We start from the raw sequence: 19,608 nt of genomic DNA, 5'->3' as shown, positions 1-19,608 counted from the left end.
GCCACTGAGGAGCGGACTTCATCCAGCAGCGCTGAGCTGCCCCTGGCGTCCCCCCAACCCAACCGGTGCCCCTGGGATACCCTCCAACCCAATTGGTGCCCCCTGGCATTCTCCCTATACAACCTGTGTCCCCCACATGGTGTCACTGGCCGCACTACACCAACTAGACACATTGGATGAGGATCTGCTGAGCAACAACACTTCCAGGTAACGTCACCTTTAATGACCTAGAGGTACAATGTACACAGGGGAGGGGCAGATTAGGGGGATGGGAGTCTGTAACCCCTCCAGGGGTAAATTCAGTCTCTCCCAGGTGCCCATTCATGAAGATCCAGCAACTATATTCCAGAATTCAGATTGCTACTTTGTATCTTTTTTTTTTTTTTTTCTAAATTGATACATTTACCACACTAATGATGATCAGGGATTGGTCGTCAGGCTGTCATTCATTTCTATCAGAGATCAGTGATTGGTGGCCAGGCCATCATTGATTTCAATCATAGATCGGTGATTGGTCCCCTCATGGGATGCACACAACTATATGTTATGCTGTGACATTAGGGAAGAAATTCTCCCTTTTAGAGAATTCTCACTCTTCGATGTCCGCAATGGACGATTTCCCCTATCACTTGTTGTATGCATGAATAGTGCTGCCTTTAGCAGTGCCGCAGTACACTATACAGGGAGGAGCAGACGTGAAGAATAGGAATAGGTTACGCTGCCTGTAGCAGTAGTGCAGTACATTAGGGTAACTTATAGAGTGGAGCAGAAAAGGGAAGAAGAGAGATGAATAACACTGCCTGTAGCAGTGGTGCAGTACAATAGGGTAACCCCTCCAGAGGTAGGAAAAAAGAGAAATGAATGGCGCTGTCTGTGGTAATGTTGCAGTACATTAATGCAGGAAGCGGTGAATTACTGGCCCAGAATTCACAGGATCCAGGCGCCCCTCCCCGGCTCTCATCCCCCGGATTCTCCTCCCATTCCATAGTGTGTGAGCGCACACGTTATAGCCCCAGGACACGCACAGGCCATGGGTGAGTATGGAGGTATCATTATTGGGGCCCCGTTCATTCTGCCACGTGTCTTCATACAATACAGAACCCTGCTTCTGCCGCTAGAGGGCGCACAGCTTCCACCACTGACATGAGCACGGCCATCTTGTTCCCGGGAATGGTTTCCATAGAGATTGGGGCTCACCATAGATATGAGGGACAATGTCAACAACCTCAGCTGAACGCTTCCTTTCAACCTCCAGCCAATTGGAGCACTTCCCGCTATTTTTTATAACCATACACCTCTGCTGGTTGCTATTGTAAATACCAGAAAGAGCTCCTGCTGGTTGCTGGTGGCAGATGTGCTTCCTGGCAACCAGCAGCCAATTTTCACTATATGCTATAGCAACAGACAGAGTTGTGTAGTTCCAGTGACAATTAGGGAGCACTCCTTTTGGTTATTATTAGGGCATTTTTTCTGACATTTCTTGTTATAGGCTGACAACTGTCTCCCAATTGTTGTACTGTGTTGTCACTCCATCACATGCACCCAGGAAGGAGAACGTGTTGTCACGAGGTGACAACGTTTTGTTTTTGCCTCCCAGATGTGCTCCTGCATTGTCACCTTGTCACCTGGCCTGCAAAGGGAGACAAGTGGCCATTTTAGGACACATGGGTATGGTGCATACCCATCAGGAAACTGGTCCTGAGAATACTATGCAGCTATCATTTGAGTGCTTGTAGATGGGAAATGGCTGCAGAAGATCAGCAGCACTGAGATGCAACAAGGGACGAAAGAAGCGTACGAGAGGACTCTCCCAGTCATGTGACAGAGATGGAGAGGCGTCACAAGCTCCCTCTTACGTCTAAGTATCAGGGTTGCAGCCTAGCCACCTAAAAAGAAACAAAAAACCTGTTGCTTTTCATGGTTAAATCCCAAATTCGTTCAGTGTAAATTATAATCTTTAACTGAAATCTAAATGGCTGTTCAGATTCTGTTCACGACAAGCACTCTCTGCTCAGCCGCTTGTCTCATTGCTTCGTCGGGGATTAGAGCCCTCTATTGATCCCCCTCCTCGTTTAGTAAAGGGTTTGCGCTGCCCCTAAAAAACAGGTGTGCAGTATATTTATATCCTGAGATCATCTCATAGAGGCCGTGGAACAGGACACCGACATTGCCATCCCTGGGCGGAGAGCAAGATGGCCGCTGACGTCAGCTGAGGGACCAAGTCCGGCAGTTCTGCTTGGTTACCAGAATTCCTGGAGATCTGAGCACGCCGATGTCACCTGGCGTGATTCCTGGGTTCCGGCCATTCACAAATGCACATCTGTGTGCGTAAATATTTCAGCATCTGGACTGTACTTGTCTCTTCTTGTGCGGCAGACGGGCGTTTGGAAGGTATTTAGTGCTTTGCTTTGTGTTTTGCCATTTGCCGTACTTAGAAAAAAGATTGACGCAGTTGGAAGATCACTATTTTCACTGATGGTGGTCAGCCTGATCACCAGTTTATCGATCTTCAGATTGCATCAGCACTTTAAAAGTAGCCAGCGCCATGGGCCATAATGGAGATCAGCTGCCTTATTTTCTTTCCCCCCATTTACCACTTTTGCCTCAATCTCAAGTCTACACCTTCTGATTTAAAATGCTGCATAAGACTGGTTACACCACACATTAATGATCAATCACTGGCGATCATAAAATACCTTGTTCCACCTTTGTTTCATCCTTGTGCTACCTTTTTGCTGCTGTGCTGATTTCTTGCAACCTCCCTCAGACACTTTCTGTCTACATGCACTCACTCCACACCACCTGCACATTATTGCCCCTGACAGTGACAACAGTGGACTGTGCCTGTGCAATATGTGTCACTACAGCCACTTGTAGTCTCTATTAGGGGGCGTATGACAGGGTGACATCGCAGTAGCTTAATTGGGAAACAGTTGTCAGCAACTCTCCAGAAGTGGCTGAATGAAAACCTTCATAGCATGATTTACCAGTGTTTGTGTGATCCTGATTTGTGCAACCAGCTCAGATCATGACCTGTCCCACATAAAACATATTAATAAACTGCCCTTTGTGCCACCAGGTAAGCATATGTACTTTAAATGCACATAATGTTTATTGGGAAGGTTTTTGTCCAAATGAATGGTCTAGTGACAGGTTCTCTTTACGGATTTTAGGTTGCTCTGTCCTGCAATCAGCTCTGTAAATAATCATTATCTTTATCTCTGCAGTGTGACAATCCCACAAGGACAGCCAGGTCACCATGAAGGGCGAGGATACCCGGCAGAGGAGGAAAGAGGGTCGTGCCAGAAAAGGAGAGCGTTCCAAACAAAGAGCAAAGAACAAGGCCAAGCACAATGAGAGCCGAGCCCTGGCCCGGGAACCCATGAAAGAGGTAGAGCTGCCAGTTGTTCCTGAGAAGCGGCTGCCAGAGAGGAAACCTCCTATGCCCAGACCAGGAGATGAGTCCTCAATTTCCATCGCCCTCCAGGTCTTATTCCCGTACCTGCTGGCAGGGCTCGGAATGGTCCTAGCTGGGATGGTGCTGGATGTGGTGCAGGTAAGGTAGAACCTTATGGAAAACATGCAGAGCTTGGGGGGGTTGGAGGGGAATACCTCTGTGACCAAGCTAATTGATACCATCGACACAAGTGGCCCCTTGTTTCTGAGTCTAGGGGATCGCTAATGCTGAGCCGAATTCAATGACTGATCCCCTACTGTTTTCATGCTGAGATCAATGCTTCTGCACCCTCTCCTGGATCCTGAAAGGACCCCACTACTGGTCAGCCAATAGGAAGTATTTATGTCCTGCAGGGAAGGAGAAACCATAAAAAAGGACAGGTCCTGCTCTAAGCAAGAGCAAGGACTCTGGACTAGAAAGTCACATGACTGTGGCTGTTTCCTTTCATGACAGTGTAAAAACTTGTATGTAGGACAGGAAGTAAGGAGAAATCACCCGGAGGCTATGGACATACATCAGAGGATTCTCACCTGATACAAACAGTTATGCTCATCGTGGGTGGGTACAGCAGTTGTCGGATGTTATTTATGGATTGATCAGGGTGGATCCATGAACAACTGATGAGGAACGACTGCTATACAAGTTAAGGTGCTGCTGGTGTATTTGTGGTGCCATTAGTAGTAAATAGTAACACAGCTCACCAAGGTATGCGATTGCATTGCTGCACATTTCTACACCCAATACAATGCATTATCACAACCTTAGTGGTAATGAGCCCTTCAAAACAAAAGCACCCATTCACTTTTTATAAAGCCTCAATCACATGACATGCTAAGCTCTGAATCTTCTACCAATATAACAATAGGAGGGTATTTCTTTGGGTCTGCACAAGCCTAGGTTATGAGGACACTTACTATTGGCTGGCCAGCATTGGGATCTCCAGGATTCCAGAAAACTTCATGATGTGATGAAATGACAATGCGTTGTCTTGTGCATGGTGGAATGTGCTGGATCACCATCCCTCTATCCCAGAGCTTTCTGGGGCTAAAAATTAAATTAAACTTGTCTTGTCTTAAATTAAACTTGCCTGTTTACAAGCATAATTTGCCCAAATTTGATTGGTAGATCCTCGGAATTTACAGCTATGTAATATATTGACCATGGTGAAGCGGTTGTAATCTGAATAATCTGTTCATGTAGGTCCACCCAATTAAGAAAGAGTGTTTGGTAAATCCTGAGCTGACCATAGATCTTATCATGTAATTCAATGATGTAGTGCAGGGGTATTTATAATTAGCAACCCATTGAATGGATGCTCAGGTAGGTCCTTATATAAGGATAAGTGATATGGTAAATGTGCAGGGGTCTACAGTCAATTTGTAATATGTGGTGGCAGCTTTGAGCACATTGTGCTGTCAGATTGTAATGTGTGTGCGCCTTTCATTGCCAACATTCAAACATTTCTGAAAGCCCAGACCAAAGTTAGCAGCATCAAGACACCACAAGAATCAGACCACTTCAATTCCTTCCCACCAAACCGGATAAATCATGTCTCTGTGCAGATGCTGTGTCCAAAGTACCAAACTGTTGTCCCAAGATAGGACAAGCGCTAAAATGTCTTTGCATGCTGCAACACTAGGAATTCCTTTCACTGGAGACATCTGAATTTGGAGAGGTGTCCACATTTGGCCATATGGTAGGTGGGATGGTCTGGTATCCACGCATTGTTTGGACAAATACTGTATGTATTGTATACCAACAGGGAACTGTACTCAGCGTTCTACTTTATGTTCCATTGTCACTGTGATCAGGTCGCTGTGCCCTCTGATATCAGATAACGACACAGGACAACATGTGTCTTGTGCCAGCAGTCTGAAAGCTCAGCGAGATGGGACGGGCGATACAGGAACAAATGAAACCAGTAATTAGAAGGGGACCAATGTGAAATACCAACCAGGGATTTTAAAGGCAACTCTGGTGATGATGGCAAAGGCAACTTTGGAAGATGAAATTGTTACTGTAAAGGTGCTTGTGTACCAATCAGGAATATGTATTTGCATTTATGGTATATGTAAAGATCACATTTGTTTATCATTTTGGAGAAAATAGGAAAAGATTCCCTACAATCCCGTCATTTTTTATTTATTTTTTTTTTGCTAGGTGGAATAGCAAAGTGTCTCTAGCACAGTGATGTAAATCACCAAGGATAATTAAGTGTCAAACTGCAACATTTTGGGACCACATAAAACCATTTTATCAAAGGAAAATCAGTTGCTGGGATTGTCCAGCCCTGACTCTAACTCCTCCATAACTGGAAGCAGAAAAAAAGGACAGGTCTTATTACCTACCAAAAGTAGTCCAAGTAAAGGCAATCAGATCACTGGTGACAGGGCCACGGACACCCAGGATCATTGATAGGATGGGATTGCTAGCTTGTTTGGTCCGATCCCACAAAAGAGAGGCACTGTAACCCAAACTGCTGAAACAAAGCTGGCCATTACTTTTTTCTGTATATGGGACCACACCACCACAAACCCTTCAGGGTGCCCATTGTCACCCCTTTCCTCCTCTGAATGTGCTTACAATAGGCGCGTCATCATCAGAACTGGTGCAAAGGAGAAGGTGGCCTGGTCTGATGAATCGTTTTTTTCATTAAGAGATTGCAGCAGGTTGCATTAATGGAAGAACACAGACCAATGTGTGCAGTGTGACTTAAAGGATCTGGTACTAATGTCTTGGTACCAGGACCCCATTGGAGGTCTCGTTCCAGTTAAGGGGTACCCACACAATATTAGGCAAGTGGTTTTAATGCTTTTGGCTGAAGTGTGTACATACAGAATCTTGACAGAGGTGTGGTGGAAACATAGAAAAAGAGGTCATCGTGTCTTTGCTGCATGGACAGCTATGGTATGAAAAAAACGCATGAAAAGTACAGACTCATCCTACATATGCTGAGTCATAAAACAATTATTACCGCTGACAGTAGACATGCAAAGATATCTTGAGAAAGTCACATTACATCTCATTTGTTCTATCAGAGCTTCTATTTTTATTTTTCCCAAAGAATCTGAAGATATTTTTTAAAAACTGTGATAATGTGACCCGTAGATCTTTCACCTCGATGAGATTCGGTGATAATGAAACCAATTCTTTCATTACTGATCTAGTCATTATGGGTATCTGGTGGTAAACTAAGGCCATCACTCCATTTTCTGCTCCCAGTGACCTTGGGCATTTTCCCTCATTCTTCTTTGCAAGTCTTCTCTTTTTATCACACCAACTCACCTTTCTTCATCATTATTTTAGATGGCAATGGGCAGCACATCTGCCAATCACCAGCAATAATGTCCATAATGCTTATTTTCTCTTACTCTTACTTGTAGATCTGTTCTGTAGAAATATATATACACAGTTCTTGCTCTGTTCTCCAATCCCTCTATATGCCACAATATATTCATAAAGCAATCCAGTCCAATTCCACCCTTCTGTAAAGGCTTTCCACATGGTTTTGTAGATTGTCTTTGTGAATTTGTGCTCATTTGTGGGGTCAGGTACTGATGTTGGATGAGAAGACCTGGATCATAGTTAATGTTCCAGTTCATCCCAATAGTGTTTAATAGGATTCACTATGGCTCTGTGTACGACACTCAGATTCCTCCAAACCAAAATGTACAAACAATACATCTATGGAGCTGGCTTTATGCACTGGCACATTCATGGTGGATCAGAAAAGAGCCTTCATTAAACTTTTACCACAAATTTGGAATTCTACATTTGTTTCAAATATCGTTGAATAAGGTTTTATTAACTGTACCCTTTACTGGAAATGTCTAAGTTCAATCATTTAAACAGGTGTCCATGTTTTGCCATTTAATGTTCACTTATTTCCCATAGGTTGAGACAGAACTGTAGCCATACTACATCACATGCAATTTGCTGGTGGTAGGCAGGGTTAAATTGACAATCAGATATAAATCCTTTCACACCAGCCCTTTCCAAGTTTTTTTTTTAATATTGAAAACACAATAATTTTGAAGGGAACATGTGCTGTACCCAGGAAGGGCATAACAACAGTTTTACTTTAATACCAGCCTCACCAGCAGTACGTCCTTTATCTGCTTTCCTCAGAAGAGAGGCCTTGTGTTAGCCCCATATCTAGACTCAAATTAAGGTTGACACAGGTCTGCCAACTCTTTTTCTACCCCTTGTAACAGTGCTGGATGGCCAATGTCCATGTTGTCACTCTTCCCCATACTTGGAAATGCTAGCTGGTCCATCTTCGATAACACAAACTTGTTTATTTGCCCTGCATCTGTACATAGCACAGCTTCATTATAATGTTCCTTTTGGAAACATTTTTGGATAAATGACAAAAAAGTAAACTCATTGAAACATGTGTTTCCATCACATTACCCACCTTGTGCCCGTCCATGTTAAAATAACTACAAAAGCAAGGTCATGAAACCCATTTAATCTCTTTCATTATGAAAGAGTCAGGTCCTCGTTAGGTTTCCCTTGGCATTTTTCTGACACTTCAGTCACATGCTCATGTTGTGAGAAATGCCTGGAGTTGTTTTTCTGGTTTTCCTTTATATTTTGGCCTTTCAACTTAAAACCTTTTTTTAAATGCAGTTTACCTATGCCCTGAGGGAGGCTAATAAGTATGATGATAGCGGACCTGTCAAGAGGTTAATGGGGGTACACACAGCTTTGTAACTTGAACACAGTTGTACTGGTTCCTTCCCTGTGCTGAAACTTGGATTTCACTGGGCTCTGTGAGCTTCTCACAATGTACATTAGAAGCTGCAACAAGGGATATCGAGTTTGCCTCACTTCTTGGTTGGATGACATACACCATCATCTGGCTCCTCCTTCCCCAGCCTGACCCCCACTCTTTAATTTATTTGATTTTGATAATTTATTAGTTCTGGAGGATAAGGATTACATGTGGGCATTAGCAAAACTTCTTACTTTTTGAAAGCTGTGTACAGGAAACCTCCCACAGGCCACAATCTTCCTGCATTGTATGGGGAAGCACAGATTACTTTTTGGGGTGATTTTTTGAAATTGTAGAAAATGAATTCTTTATAGCCCCCATTGCACTAGTGGTGCATTGCACTTCAATGCATGGGGCCACATGAACTGTGGATTGAGTTGGAAATATAAAAAGTGAGAAGTGCAAATTAATGATCTGCCTGACCTCACCAAATGGCAGCCCATAGGACAATGCACATATGAGCCTATCCTAAAATATGCTGCATTAAGGCAATGCATTTATTTTAATGTAGGCTCGCTATGGACTGATAAATGTTTAGTGCTATTTTAGCAACCCAGTGTAAAAAATGCATTGTATATTTAGGTTTAGCTGCAATATAATTGTATTCTTATATACCATGGGGTTGTTATTTAATTCAATGCAAATGTGCCCTTGCAATAACTTATTTTGTACAATGCCTATCAACTTCTTGCTTTATGTGTGCTCAGTCTTCTCTTCTTTAGCGGGGTGCACCACCCAGCACTTTTCAGTAACCACTCTGCTGTTTTTGGTTACTAAAGGGTTTCATCACAATACAGAGGCAGCCACCCGCCTACAATTTCTTCCCACCCAGGTTAAAAAAAATTCTGGGTTGAACACTGCGTGCATATCAGCATTTAGTGAATTTATTGTTTTAATCAATTAAGAGCTATTATACTGGAAGTGGGTTTTGAAAGCGACTAAAATGTGTTTGCACTTCTGAATTTCGAATTCCAAATGAGGGACCAGCAAATCCATTCTATTTTCCTTTTTATTTGTATATAATTTTTTTTCATCAGTTAAACTTAGCTGTCCATGCTTTAAAGAAAGAAATGGAATATAACACACACATATATATATATATATATATACGACAATCACTGTAGAAAAAACATTTTTTCCACCCACGATTCTCCAGTATCAGCTGTGTATAAATAAATACCTAAATATGTCCAGATTTCCTCCAGATTTAACATAAATCAATAAAATGCTGCAGAATCAAGTGATGATATTGGAGCCTCCATGGGCACCACTCATGTAAATGTCACACCAGGCTGCCCTTAAATCTTTCCATGAACTTTGCACGTCATGCTAGCATAATAAAAGAAACTATTTTAATATGCGTCTTTATAACCGAGGTACATAGAAAGCGATGACAGCTGATATACATCTACTGTCTGATTGGTCACTACCTTGGATCTGGTGCAGGAATCTCCCTGCCCTGCACACACTGCTGATTAGACCCTTGTGCCATTCCTTCCCCTCTTTTTCTATAGATGAAGAACTGCGAGTGTAAATGACTAATCTTTCCTCACAATCTTATTCTTTGAAACTGCAACATGTTCTGAAGAAATTTGAGGCTGCTTTGTGGTGTCAGACAACTGATAGAAAGTCTCAGAGGCGTGACGTTAAACTATGTGACGAGATTCTGGATCTTGTGGTTTAAAGATAGCAACATGGGCTGCAGATACGTCCCACTACATAGCTGCATTATCTGCTAGAAGCACATGACGCTATATACCCTCAGGAAGCACAACCTTCACCTAGATCTGGACAGTCTCGTTTTTCCCTTCTCCTGTCCCTCTTTCTTAGCAGTCTTTTTCGACATCTGAAGAACTCGCTGTCCTCTTGCACTCGTCATCTTTTGAAGCTCAGTTGGGTCCTGGAAAGACGTGACTTTGTATGGGTCCACTAATAGGTCTAACAGACCCTGCTCTTGGTTTGAATCCGTTTTCAACCTGGAGACTATGGATTACGTGACATGGCGGTGACTCAGTTGGACCTGGAGTTTTGTTATTATGGAGGGAAGCTAAGAGGGTTCAGGTGCAAGCTCTCAAGGTACCCACATGGGTTCGTTAACGAGACATTTTTTTCCATTGCTGCTCAAGTGCTTGTGCCCTTTCTGTTGTCCGGGTATGGCATGGTGGCAGCTGGACTTCTAATGGACATATTCCAAGTGAGTAATCCAAATTCATTGTAACTACTGAATTTCCTGTTGCTTTTAGGGTTTTAGGGTGGCTTCATTGAGGGTCAAGGCCCAGCCAATGAATTGTAAAGAAACGGCAACTTGGGGCACTTTGGCAGGAAAGTCATCTAACCAGAGCCCTAAAATTTAAACAATCTCCTAAAGAGTAACTCATTTTGGTGAATGTCACATTTATTATTTTAAAATGTTGTTACTTAAAATATATATATATAAACCCAAACCGGGTGACATTCAGCTGTGTAATGTAAACCATTTTCTTTTTAGAAATTAATTCCACTCCTTTTTGTTTAATTCCAGTACTGCTATTCTTCTCTAGCCTGTTTCAGCCATTTCCTACCTACATTCAGTCCAGTGGTAGTTGCATGACATTTCACAGGATCAGTTTTCTGAGGGTGACAACCGATCCATCACGTGTCCTCCATCAGGAAGACACATGGTTAAGGTGACAACCCAGGAACACGACTGTGACATACAAATAATTTTCACCTTATATTCTCCAGAAATTACCTGTACAAGCCAGGATCAACAATTTTTAATTTAATAAAAGATGAATATTGAAAATTACATTTTGAATTCTGATATATGGTAAAGATATTTTTAGTGATTGGGTTAACTCCAAAATATAGCTGAAAACCATCCCCCTGATAGTTGTAGCCAAGACCCTAACTCACAAACCCTGACTCTAACCTATACTACAAAACTGACTACATTCTAAATTTAGCTTCCTCCTGTCCAAACTGGACAGGGGGAAGCTAAATCGCTATAGCAGCCAAAAGCACCTGTTTCCTGCACCCAAACCAAGCAGCACCCACGTTGCAATGTTAAAAATGTTAGATCACACGGCAGATTTTGTTCCATTTATGACATCTGTAAAGGCACCTTTGCAGGCTATGAAGTATTTGTCACATGCAAAGCTCTACCATGTACCTAAAACATACAACCCATTCACAGATTGATAAAAATAATCCTTAAAGTATTCAGTGATTTTGACAACATGCCAATGTTAGGATTGAATCAGGCAATATATGGTGGATTTCTCTGGTCCGGCAACATCCAGGTCCTGCAAGAGTTCTCGTGCCAAAAATGATCATTACATGACCAGAAGATATCTGTAAAGTCCCCCCTTAAAAACTGCCGGGAGATTTTTTTGAAGTTATCTCTTGCTTATTAGTGTTGTCAAACAGGTCACAAAGGCTGGGCTCCGAGTCTCCAAAGTAAGACATTTTAGATCCTGGTAAAAAACAAATATATAAAGGATAGATTGATTCTTTAATGTTAAATCATGTTTCCATTTCTATATCTGTTACATAAAAAAACAAGATTTTCCTATCCTTTTTAGCATAAGTAGTCAACCTGCATCTTTGAAACTGTTGATGCCATGCTTAGTACCTTGTTAGACTATGGGGGGCATCATCACATGTTGCCTAGACTCTGCAAGCCAAGAACCTACAAAGTGATATGTTGGTCCAATCAGGCTCAGTGGCAGGAGATCTTACACCTCTAGGTCCCATGTGTGATGAATCTTGTGCATAAAATAACGTCCACAGATCTGCAGCCTGGGATGGAACCATCTTGTCTGCTGACATAAGTGGAAGTCAGATGGAACTTGTTGAATGTTCTATGTATAGTAAACCATTCTTCTAATCAGTGGTTATTGTGTGTTTAACTCTTTCCAGCATTGGGATGTCTTTAAAACCATTACAGAGATTTTCATACTGGTTCCAGCTTTGGTCGGCCTTAAAGGGAACCTGGAAATGACATTGGCCTCTCGGCTTTCCACTGCTGTAAGTTTTCACTTCTTCCCCTTTACTCTCACCTCCTTGTTTTCTCCTATCCTTATCTATTATTCTGCTTTCCTTTTATCTCCTTATTTTCTCTCCTCTTCTCCTCACCTGTCATAGGCCCTGATTTATTAAAGCTCTTAAAAGCTGGAGAGGATACACTTTATTCAGTTAAGCTGGGTTTTCCAGCAACCTGGAATGGATTTCTTTAAAGTAATGTGCTTGTTGCTAGCAAATGTTTTGAATCCTGGACCTGATCCATTCCAGGTTTGCTGGATCACCCAGCTTCACTGATGAAAGTGTATCTTCTCCAGCCTTGAAGAGCTTTAATAAATCAGGCCCACAGTGTTTTATGCTGCTTCTGCTCTCCATTATTCACCTTTCCTCTCCTTTTTCATCTCTTTTTCACCACGCCACTGCTCCCCCTTTTTCTGCTTCTCTCCAATTTTCTTATCTCCTTGTCTTCACACATTTCCACTATTCCTCTTCTCTCTTTTCCTTTTCTCTAATCTCCACTTCCTTCCTTTGTTCTTCCCTTTCCTACTCTACTTTATTTCTTTGCCTCTTCCCTTTTCCCCTTTACTCAATTCTTCTCTTTTTTTTAGTCCCCTCTCTTACATGTTTTTGTTACTTTCCTTCCCCTATTATTATTCAGCAATTGTTAGTAAAACAATTTGTATTCATTCATTTATCCTTTGCAGGCAAACACAGGTCAAATGGATGAGCCCAGTGAAAGATGGAAGATGGCAATCAGCAACTTAGCTTTAATTCAGGTCAGTCATAATATTACATTGTTCTGAATAGAACATTTTTTTTCTTCCTTTAGGATTCAGTTGATAACTTTGACAATTGATGGATTTCATACCATGTTACCATATTCCTAAATATTCATAATAAAAGAATAGTTCCCCTGGATAAACACTTTGTTTTTTCATTCTCTAGTCTGTGGAGATTGGGCAATACAACAATAATTACATTGGTGACCTTTTTTTCTGTATTCTAGTTAAACCATAAAGTTAACTTATCCAACCAACTTATCAACAGCCTGTGGTTGGATAAGTTAAAGCAGCGCTTCTATGAGCTTTTTCTACTATACCAAGTCTATTATTCAACCAAATCACAACATGTTACTATCATATCATAATAAACTCAAGTTACCTTATCTGTTTTATTTCTCATTTATTTCTTTGCTTGATTGACTGAAACTTGCTATCATTTCAGGTTCAGGCCACCGTGGTTGGTCTTTTGGCTGCTGTTGCTGCCGTCATCTTAGGGGCTCTGTCTAAAGGTTACGTTGAGCTGGACCAAGCGGCTGTCCTCTGCGCCAGCAGTGTCACGACAGCCTTTGTGGCTGCCCTGTCCTTGGGTAAGAGCTTTCGATTTCCTCCCCGATCCAGGAAAGCCAATTTTATAAATGATTACATTTTATAGTTCCGGAATTGTATGTAGAGCATAAAACAGATACTTGATTATTAAAAATGTATCTAAACCTTTTAGCTCTTGAGTAGAGTGTGAGATGTTTAAAACCCAGTCAATGTTTTTCCTGCTGAATCTCATTATGGCATTAGTGAAATGTCCCTTTATTTCCAGTGTTGGAGACACAACAGAAGGTGAAAAGGAATCTGTCCAAAGTAAATGCTTGAACTTGAACCTAAAATACATTTTATTAGATTTGTCTATCCCAACTCAGGTTTGCTTCAAATATTTCGTTTATGATGTTGCTTAGTGTATTAGGAGTAGTACTGTGACCTGTGCTTATTTTCTAGGTGTAGATTTTACCAGGGGAGCTGTCTGGATAGGTATTATGGGCCTGATTTAAAAATGTTCTTCAAGGCTGGAGTGAATGCACTTTTATCAGTGAAGCATGGGTGATCCAGCAAACCTGAAACGTATCTGGTCCAAGATTTAAAACATTGTTAACAAATAGCAAATTACTTTTATTAAATTAATTTCAGGTTTGCTGGATCACAGAGCTTCACTGATGAAAATGTATCCTCTCCAGCCTTTTATAAATCAGGCCCACTGTGTTCTCCTGGTGTTTCCATGAGTTTGCTAGAGTCATGTTAGTTTTCTTGCAATCCTGGATAAAAATGAAGGTCATTCATTTTTATCATAATGATCATCCTGGATTTATAAATAAAATGAATAAACATAAATGGGTGAAAGTACAATGCCCAGATGAAGTATGTGAAAAACAACCAAAACAATAAATCCAGATACCTAATACTATGTAGGTCCCATTATACCACCCAAACAGCTATCCCCAACCCCTTTCAGGCCCATCAATAAGCCTTGGGCACTGATGATCCTGTTGCCAGTTGTCCTTTCTTGGTTCTCTTTTGGTACCACTGTATGTTGATAACTCCTTACAAGACTTCCTGAATTTATAGGTGGCCATCAAAATTAGGCCCTTGTCTGTCACTCAGATCTTTAGGCTACATACACACGTCAGATGATTCTCAGGGCTCAGGGCTGATATCGGACAAGAATCTGGTGTGTGCACAGCGCTTGTCGTCCAGACGGCCGTCCTGGCGGATCCATTGACGACAGATGAGGAACAATTGTAATGAAGGTGAAGAGGAGAGAGCGCAGCTGGGTGCCTCCACGTAGCTCTCCTCCTCTTCCCTCTCCATAGAGCAGAACGGTGCTGTATGTACAGCAGTCGTTTATGCATCGTGTAGTCTTTTGTCGTTGAAAAAGGATTGTGAAAGATCCTTTCCAATAACAATTATTGCATGCGTGTATGCAGCCATAGGCTTGGCCCTTTTTCTTACAATCCCTTTTAAGAACTGACTGTTCACTTGCCTATTATATCCCAAATGTAATCAGGTTACCAATGTTCTTCACTTTACCTGTCAGTGGTTTTTATGTTTTGGCTGATCAGTGTAAAAACAAGTAAAAAATAGGAATCTGACCAAATGGCCTAACAGTCCAAGACTATGGGATTGACTGGACCTAATATGTGATACGCATGACTTGTGGGCATGGTGGTGGAGATTCAGGTGTCAGTAGTAATATATTATTCATCATTTTGACATAGTAAGCAATACAGTGATATATTAATATGGGATTTTCTAAACCTTAAACTATTCTAGTACTGTTGATTAAGTAGAATACAATCTTCCTCCTTTAATGTCCTGTAGGTCTCGTGATGATCGGAGTCATCATAGCATCCCGGAAATTCGGAATAAATCCTGACAATGTTGCTACACCCATTGCTGCTAGTCTGGGGGATCTGATCACACTGTCGCTCTTGGCTGGTGTCAGTAGCACCCTCTTCAGCTACAGAGGTGAGGACTTTATATGGCCCTTAGATGGAGCTTTTGGTCACCTTAAGAAAGGGGTCCTGCATGGCCATAAAACATTATACCACAAACATCTACCACAAAGAACTATACCGATTGAAGACATTAGTTCGTGCAGGCTGATTCTTGTATCTTACTGTGTCACTGACCTCACTATGCATGAAAAAAGCTTTCGCCTTTAAACGATGTGTCGTTAACATTTATAACTATTTTATGTACAGGTAGTTGCACTGTGTTCTTTTCCATTGTTTATTACTGTATGACTTATTTTCACTAGCCACAATATGTTTTGGTCCCTCCAGTAATTAGTGGTGGTGTACGCACTGGGTATCTTTAGCCATACACAAATCTGAGGTTCCAGGAAGTTTGTATGGAGTCATGCTGGAAAATCTTACCTTTTTTTCATAATCCTTCGTTTAAAAGGTGGATTTAGCTCTGTGTAGGGATGGGATTATGAATTGGGGTAATACATCCACAAAAGCTTCTGTAGTCTGCATTTGTTCTTTTACCAAATACTCTGTTTTATCTCCTTGCAGAAATTCAGTACCTCTCTCCGTTAATCTGTGTGATATTCATCATTCTGATCCCACTGTGGGTTGCAGTGGCTAAGCAGTCTCCTTCCATTGCCGAAGTCCTGAAGTCTGGTTGGCAGCCTGTCATTGTGGCCATGTCCATTAGCAGGTGAGGATCACTTACTGTATATTCAGAATTTTGAACTGTCACATTAGTAGGTCAAATGGGACTTACTAATGTCACAGAACAATAGCCTTGAGAGCATATCTCATAGTCAGATAATGCTTGTCTAAGTACAGACATTATATGTCCTTAAACTGGTACACTCCCTACGTTGTTTCTTGTAAAGTTAGGTATTAGGCTTTACAAGAAATGGCGTAGGGAGTGCACCAGTTTGAAGACACAGAATGTCTGTACTTAGCCAAGCATAACCTGACTATATGATATCCGCTCAAGGCCACTGGTCTGGGGTCATAAATTATATGCTTATATTATAATAATAAAACTTGGAAAACTTTTCATACTGATTGTTACAGGCTGCACCTTGTGGAATACCATATGCTACAACTATCATTAGCCACTTGTACTGTATTGGTGCCAAATTGAGTGTTGCACCATAAAGTGTGTTGTAAATGTAATGCGTTTTATGTTAGCAGTGAATAAAAAACAAATAAATGTAACTATGGCAGAAAAAAAAAATCACTGCTCTTCTGCAGTGACTTAAAGAACTTTGGGGACATCACTTATAATTTAAATGTGAATAATCCAAGTTTCATAGATTTGACCACCTTCAGCATACATTACTAGAGGTTGGGTAATACAAAAGTTGTGCCTTAGATTGGTTGATCTTATTAAGTAAATAGGCAAGAAATGGTTAAAAAAATCACATGACACAGATAGTCAAGACATGTTTATTTTTGGTAAAAATCTAATATACTTTTCTTTCTTGATCTTTCCTAGTATTGGTGGCCTTATCCTGGACAAAACAGTAACAGATCCCAAATTTGAAGGAATGGCAGTATTCACTCCGGTTATCAATGGTACGTACCTTTTGTCTTCAACGATTTATTTGTGCAAAGAGGAAAGTGCCAAAAGCAGAATTTAGAATAAATTATATCCAGTTTCCTATATCATAAAATTTCAATGACGTTTTAAGGGTCACCCTTCTTCAGGACTACAAAAACCACATAAAGATAATGATCAGTGTAGAAATGTTATTGTTTGGGGTTTCTGTTGTTTCTTGATAAGTTCTTAAACAAATTTCTTTAACTCTCTTTAAACCTGCAGGTGTGGCCGGGAACCTGGTTGCTATTCAGGCCAGCCGGATGTCCACTTTCCTTCATTTCTGGAGCATGCCAGGTGTCCTACCATACAAAATGAGGCAGCATTGGCCCAACCCTTGCACCACCTTCTTCTCCTCTGGTATGTAAGAGCTGTAAATGTGACAAGCGGTAGTAATCTCCCATTGCACTGGATTCATGCTGTGGTACTACAGTTTATGAAAGGCTATTAAGGAGAACATCAGTTAACTACAACTTCCAGTATTTCAGTGCAGGGCTGGTTTTAGGAAGGAGGGGTGGGCATTCTCTGGGGTCCCAAATAACAGAATAACAGGCAATGCAGGAAGCTAGAATAATGTTTAAATAGGACCCCTAATTATTTTTTGTCTAGGGCCCCAATTTGTTTCTAATATTTATTGGGATGTCGGGGCTTGGCAGGAGTTGTAGATCTTTAGGTCCTGAATGACTGTAACATGGATACATATACAAGTATGGGGCTAATCATTATGTACAGACAGGCCCCACACTGTATTTACTAACATTCCCTTAAAGCAGACCTTACATATAAAGGTAAATCTGCATATAGTGTCCTGGCCTCCTTCCTCTGCAAATTCCCCAGCTGAAAATATTTGGATAGGATATCTGGAAAAAAAATTGTCTAGCAGGTGATTGTTATAGACATATTAGGCTGACCCTGTATTGCAGTACAAGGTTTTCTTTAACACCTCTGCAGTTCCTCTTTTCACCCCTGGGAGCCATCCATTCTTTTTTTCTAGGCAGTTTTCCAGGCATTTCATGCATTCATAGATTTTTCCTCAGGCTATTGAGCCGCATTGAAATATAATCCAAGGTACATTGAACAGATCAACTTTCTCCTTTTCTCCAGGTGTTAATTCCAAATCAGCCCGAGTATTGTTCCTGTTGGTCGTCCCGGGTCACCTGGTCTTCCTGTACACCATCCACTTGTTACAAGGAGGCCATACCTCCCTCAGTGTACTTTTTGTCACCTTCTACTTGACTGCTGCCCTCTTACAGGTAATGCTGGTAGTACTGGTAGTGTTATGGTCATGATGCCACCTGTAGGACAACACATGATATGGCATTTTGTGTTTGTAGATGTGCATTTGTTTCTGTTGTTTTTGTGATTTTATTGTTACATTCATTTTATTGATAACAAAAAGATAATTTAGTAGTTAATTTGCTGTTGCCATTCAACCCAAAATTGTAAAACCGTTTTTTGATTCATCATACCCTTGTTCTTTTCTATTCCAGGTCTGCACCTTGCTGTACATAGCTGACCTCATTGTGCGGTTCATGTGGAGGAAAGGACTGGACCCAGATAACTTCTCAATCCCATACCTCACCGCCCTCGGGGACCTGTTGGGCACCGGCTTCCTCGCCATCTGCTTCCGTTTGGTCTGGCTCCTCACGGCCACCGAAGAAGCAGAGCTGGGCAATTAGGCAAACTGATTCCTTCATTTTTCTGCCAATCTTTGCACTGAAAAAAGCAATAATTGAAGATCCAGGGATTTTTATAGCCAGCAACAAACAGGACTTGGAATTACCAATATTTATCAGCAACACGAACAACATTGCACCGGATTTATAAATGAGAAAAAATGTATTTTTTAATTTGTATATAAATCTGATGCTGTTTACAGTAGAATAAATTTTACTTTAAACAACTAATGTCTTTTAAAGTCTGTATCTTGCAGTAGACAGGATACCATCTCTTTTATTAATCTGTCTTTTTAGCAAATCTTAGAATGGTTCTTGTGGGAGCCTGTTACTAAGATATATAGCATAAGGCACTGGTCTGTGATTGAGGCAGGGCCTTTCTCCAACAACCACCAGGCAATGCAAATCTGCCCACTGTGTACATTATTGGTTAGCCCTCTTACCATTAGCAACTTCTTGGGAGTTGGTACAGGCAGCATTTTTATTAATTTGTTGGTACAATCCTAGAATGTGGTTTGCAAGGTATGATATAAGGTGATAATGAAGGTATAACATTCAGAATGGTTCCATGTAGTGTAAATAGTCATGTAAACTTTGACAACCATAGCATCTTTGTAATAGTTTCTTCTCCTGTTGGAGCTGTTGATCATATACATGTGGTTTACTTCAGCACCATCTAGTGGTTGAATGTGAGAATTACAGCCCAATAATGTTGCAGGGATGTGCAATTTAAAAAAAAAAGTAAAAAAAACCCTGCCAGCAGTGATGTGCAAAGAAGTAAGAGAAGCAACATTGGCAATTTAGAATTGCTTC

At 41.2% G+C, this 19,608-nt stretch overlaps 1 protein-coding gene across 3 annotated transcripts; it reads left to right on the top strand.

Annotated features, from left to right (window-relative positions):
• SLC41A3 (solute carrier family 41 member 3) lies at positions 1-19,022 on the top strand. Of its 3 annotated transcripts, none has more exons than XM_072420531.1 (11): positions 1-207; positions 3,228-3,556; positions 12,135-12,242; positions 12,941-13,012; positions 13,461-13,605; positions 15,383-15,529; positions 16,081-16,225; positions 17,018-17,097; positions 17,345-17,479; positions 18,224-18,372; positions 18,610-19,022. In XM_072420531.1, the coding sequence occupies exons 2-11, from the start codon at positions 3,260-3,262 to the stop codon at positions 18,796-18,798; spliced, it is 1,467 nt and encodes a 488-aa protein (XP_072276632.1). In that variant the 5' UTR covers positions 1-207; positions 3,228-3,259; the 3' UTR covers positions 18,799-19,022. The 3 variants fall into 3 exon arrangements, with proteins under 3 accessions (XP_072276632.1, XP_072276633.1, XP_072276635.1); XM_072420532.1 differs by lacking the exon at positions 1-207 and adding an exon at positions 2,139-2,391; XM_072420534.1 differs by lacking the exons at positions 1-207; positions 3,228-3,556 and adding an exon at positions 9,785-10,428.
• Positions 19,023-19,608: the final 586 nt, after the last annotated feature.

This window comes from Pyxicephalus adspersus, chromosome 8, assembly GCF_032062135.1.
Source record: "Pyxicephalus adspersus chromosome 8, UCB_Pads_2.0, whole genome shotgun sequence".
Classification (NCBI taxonomy): domain Eukaryota; kingdom Metazoa; phylum Chordata; class Amphibia; order Anura; family Pyxicephalidae; genus Pyxicephalus; species Pyxicephalus adspersus.
Note: the sequence above shows the minus strand (reverse complement) of the source record. Positions and strands in the feature narration are given on the sequence as shown.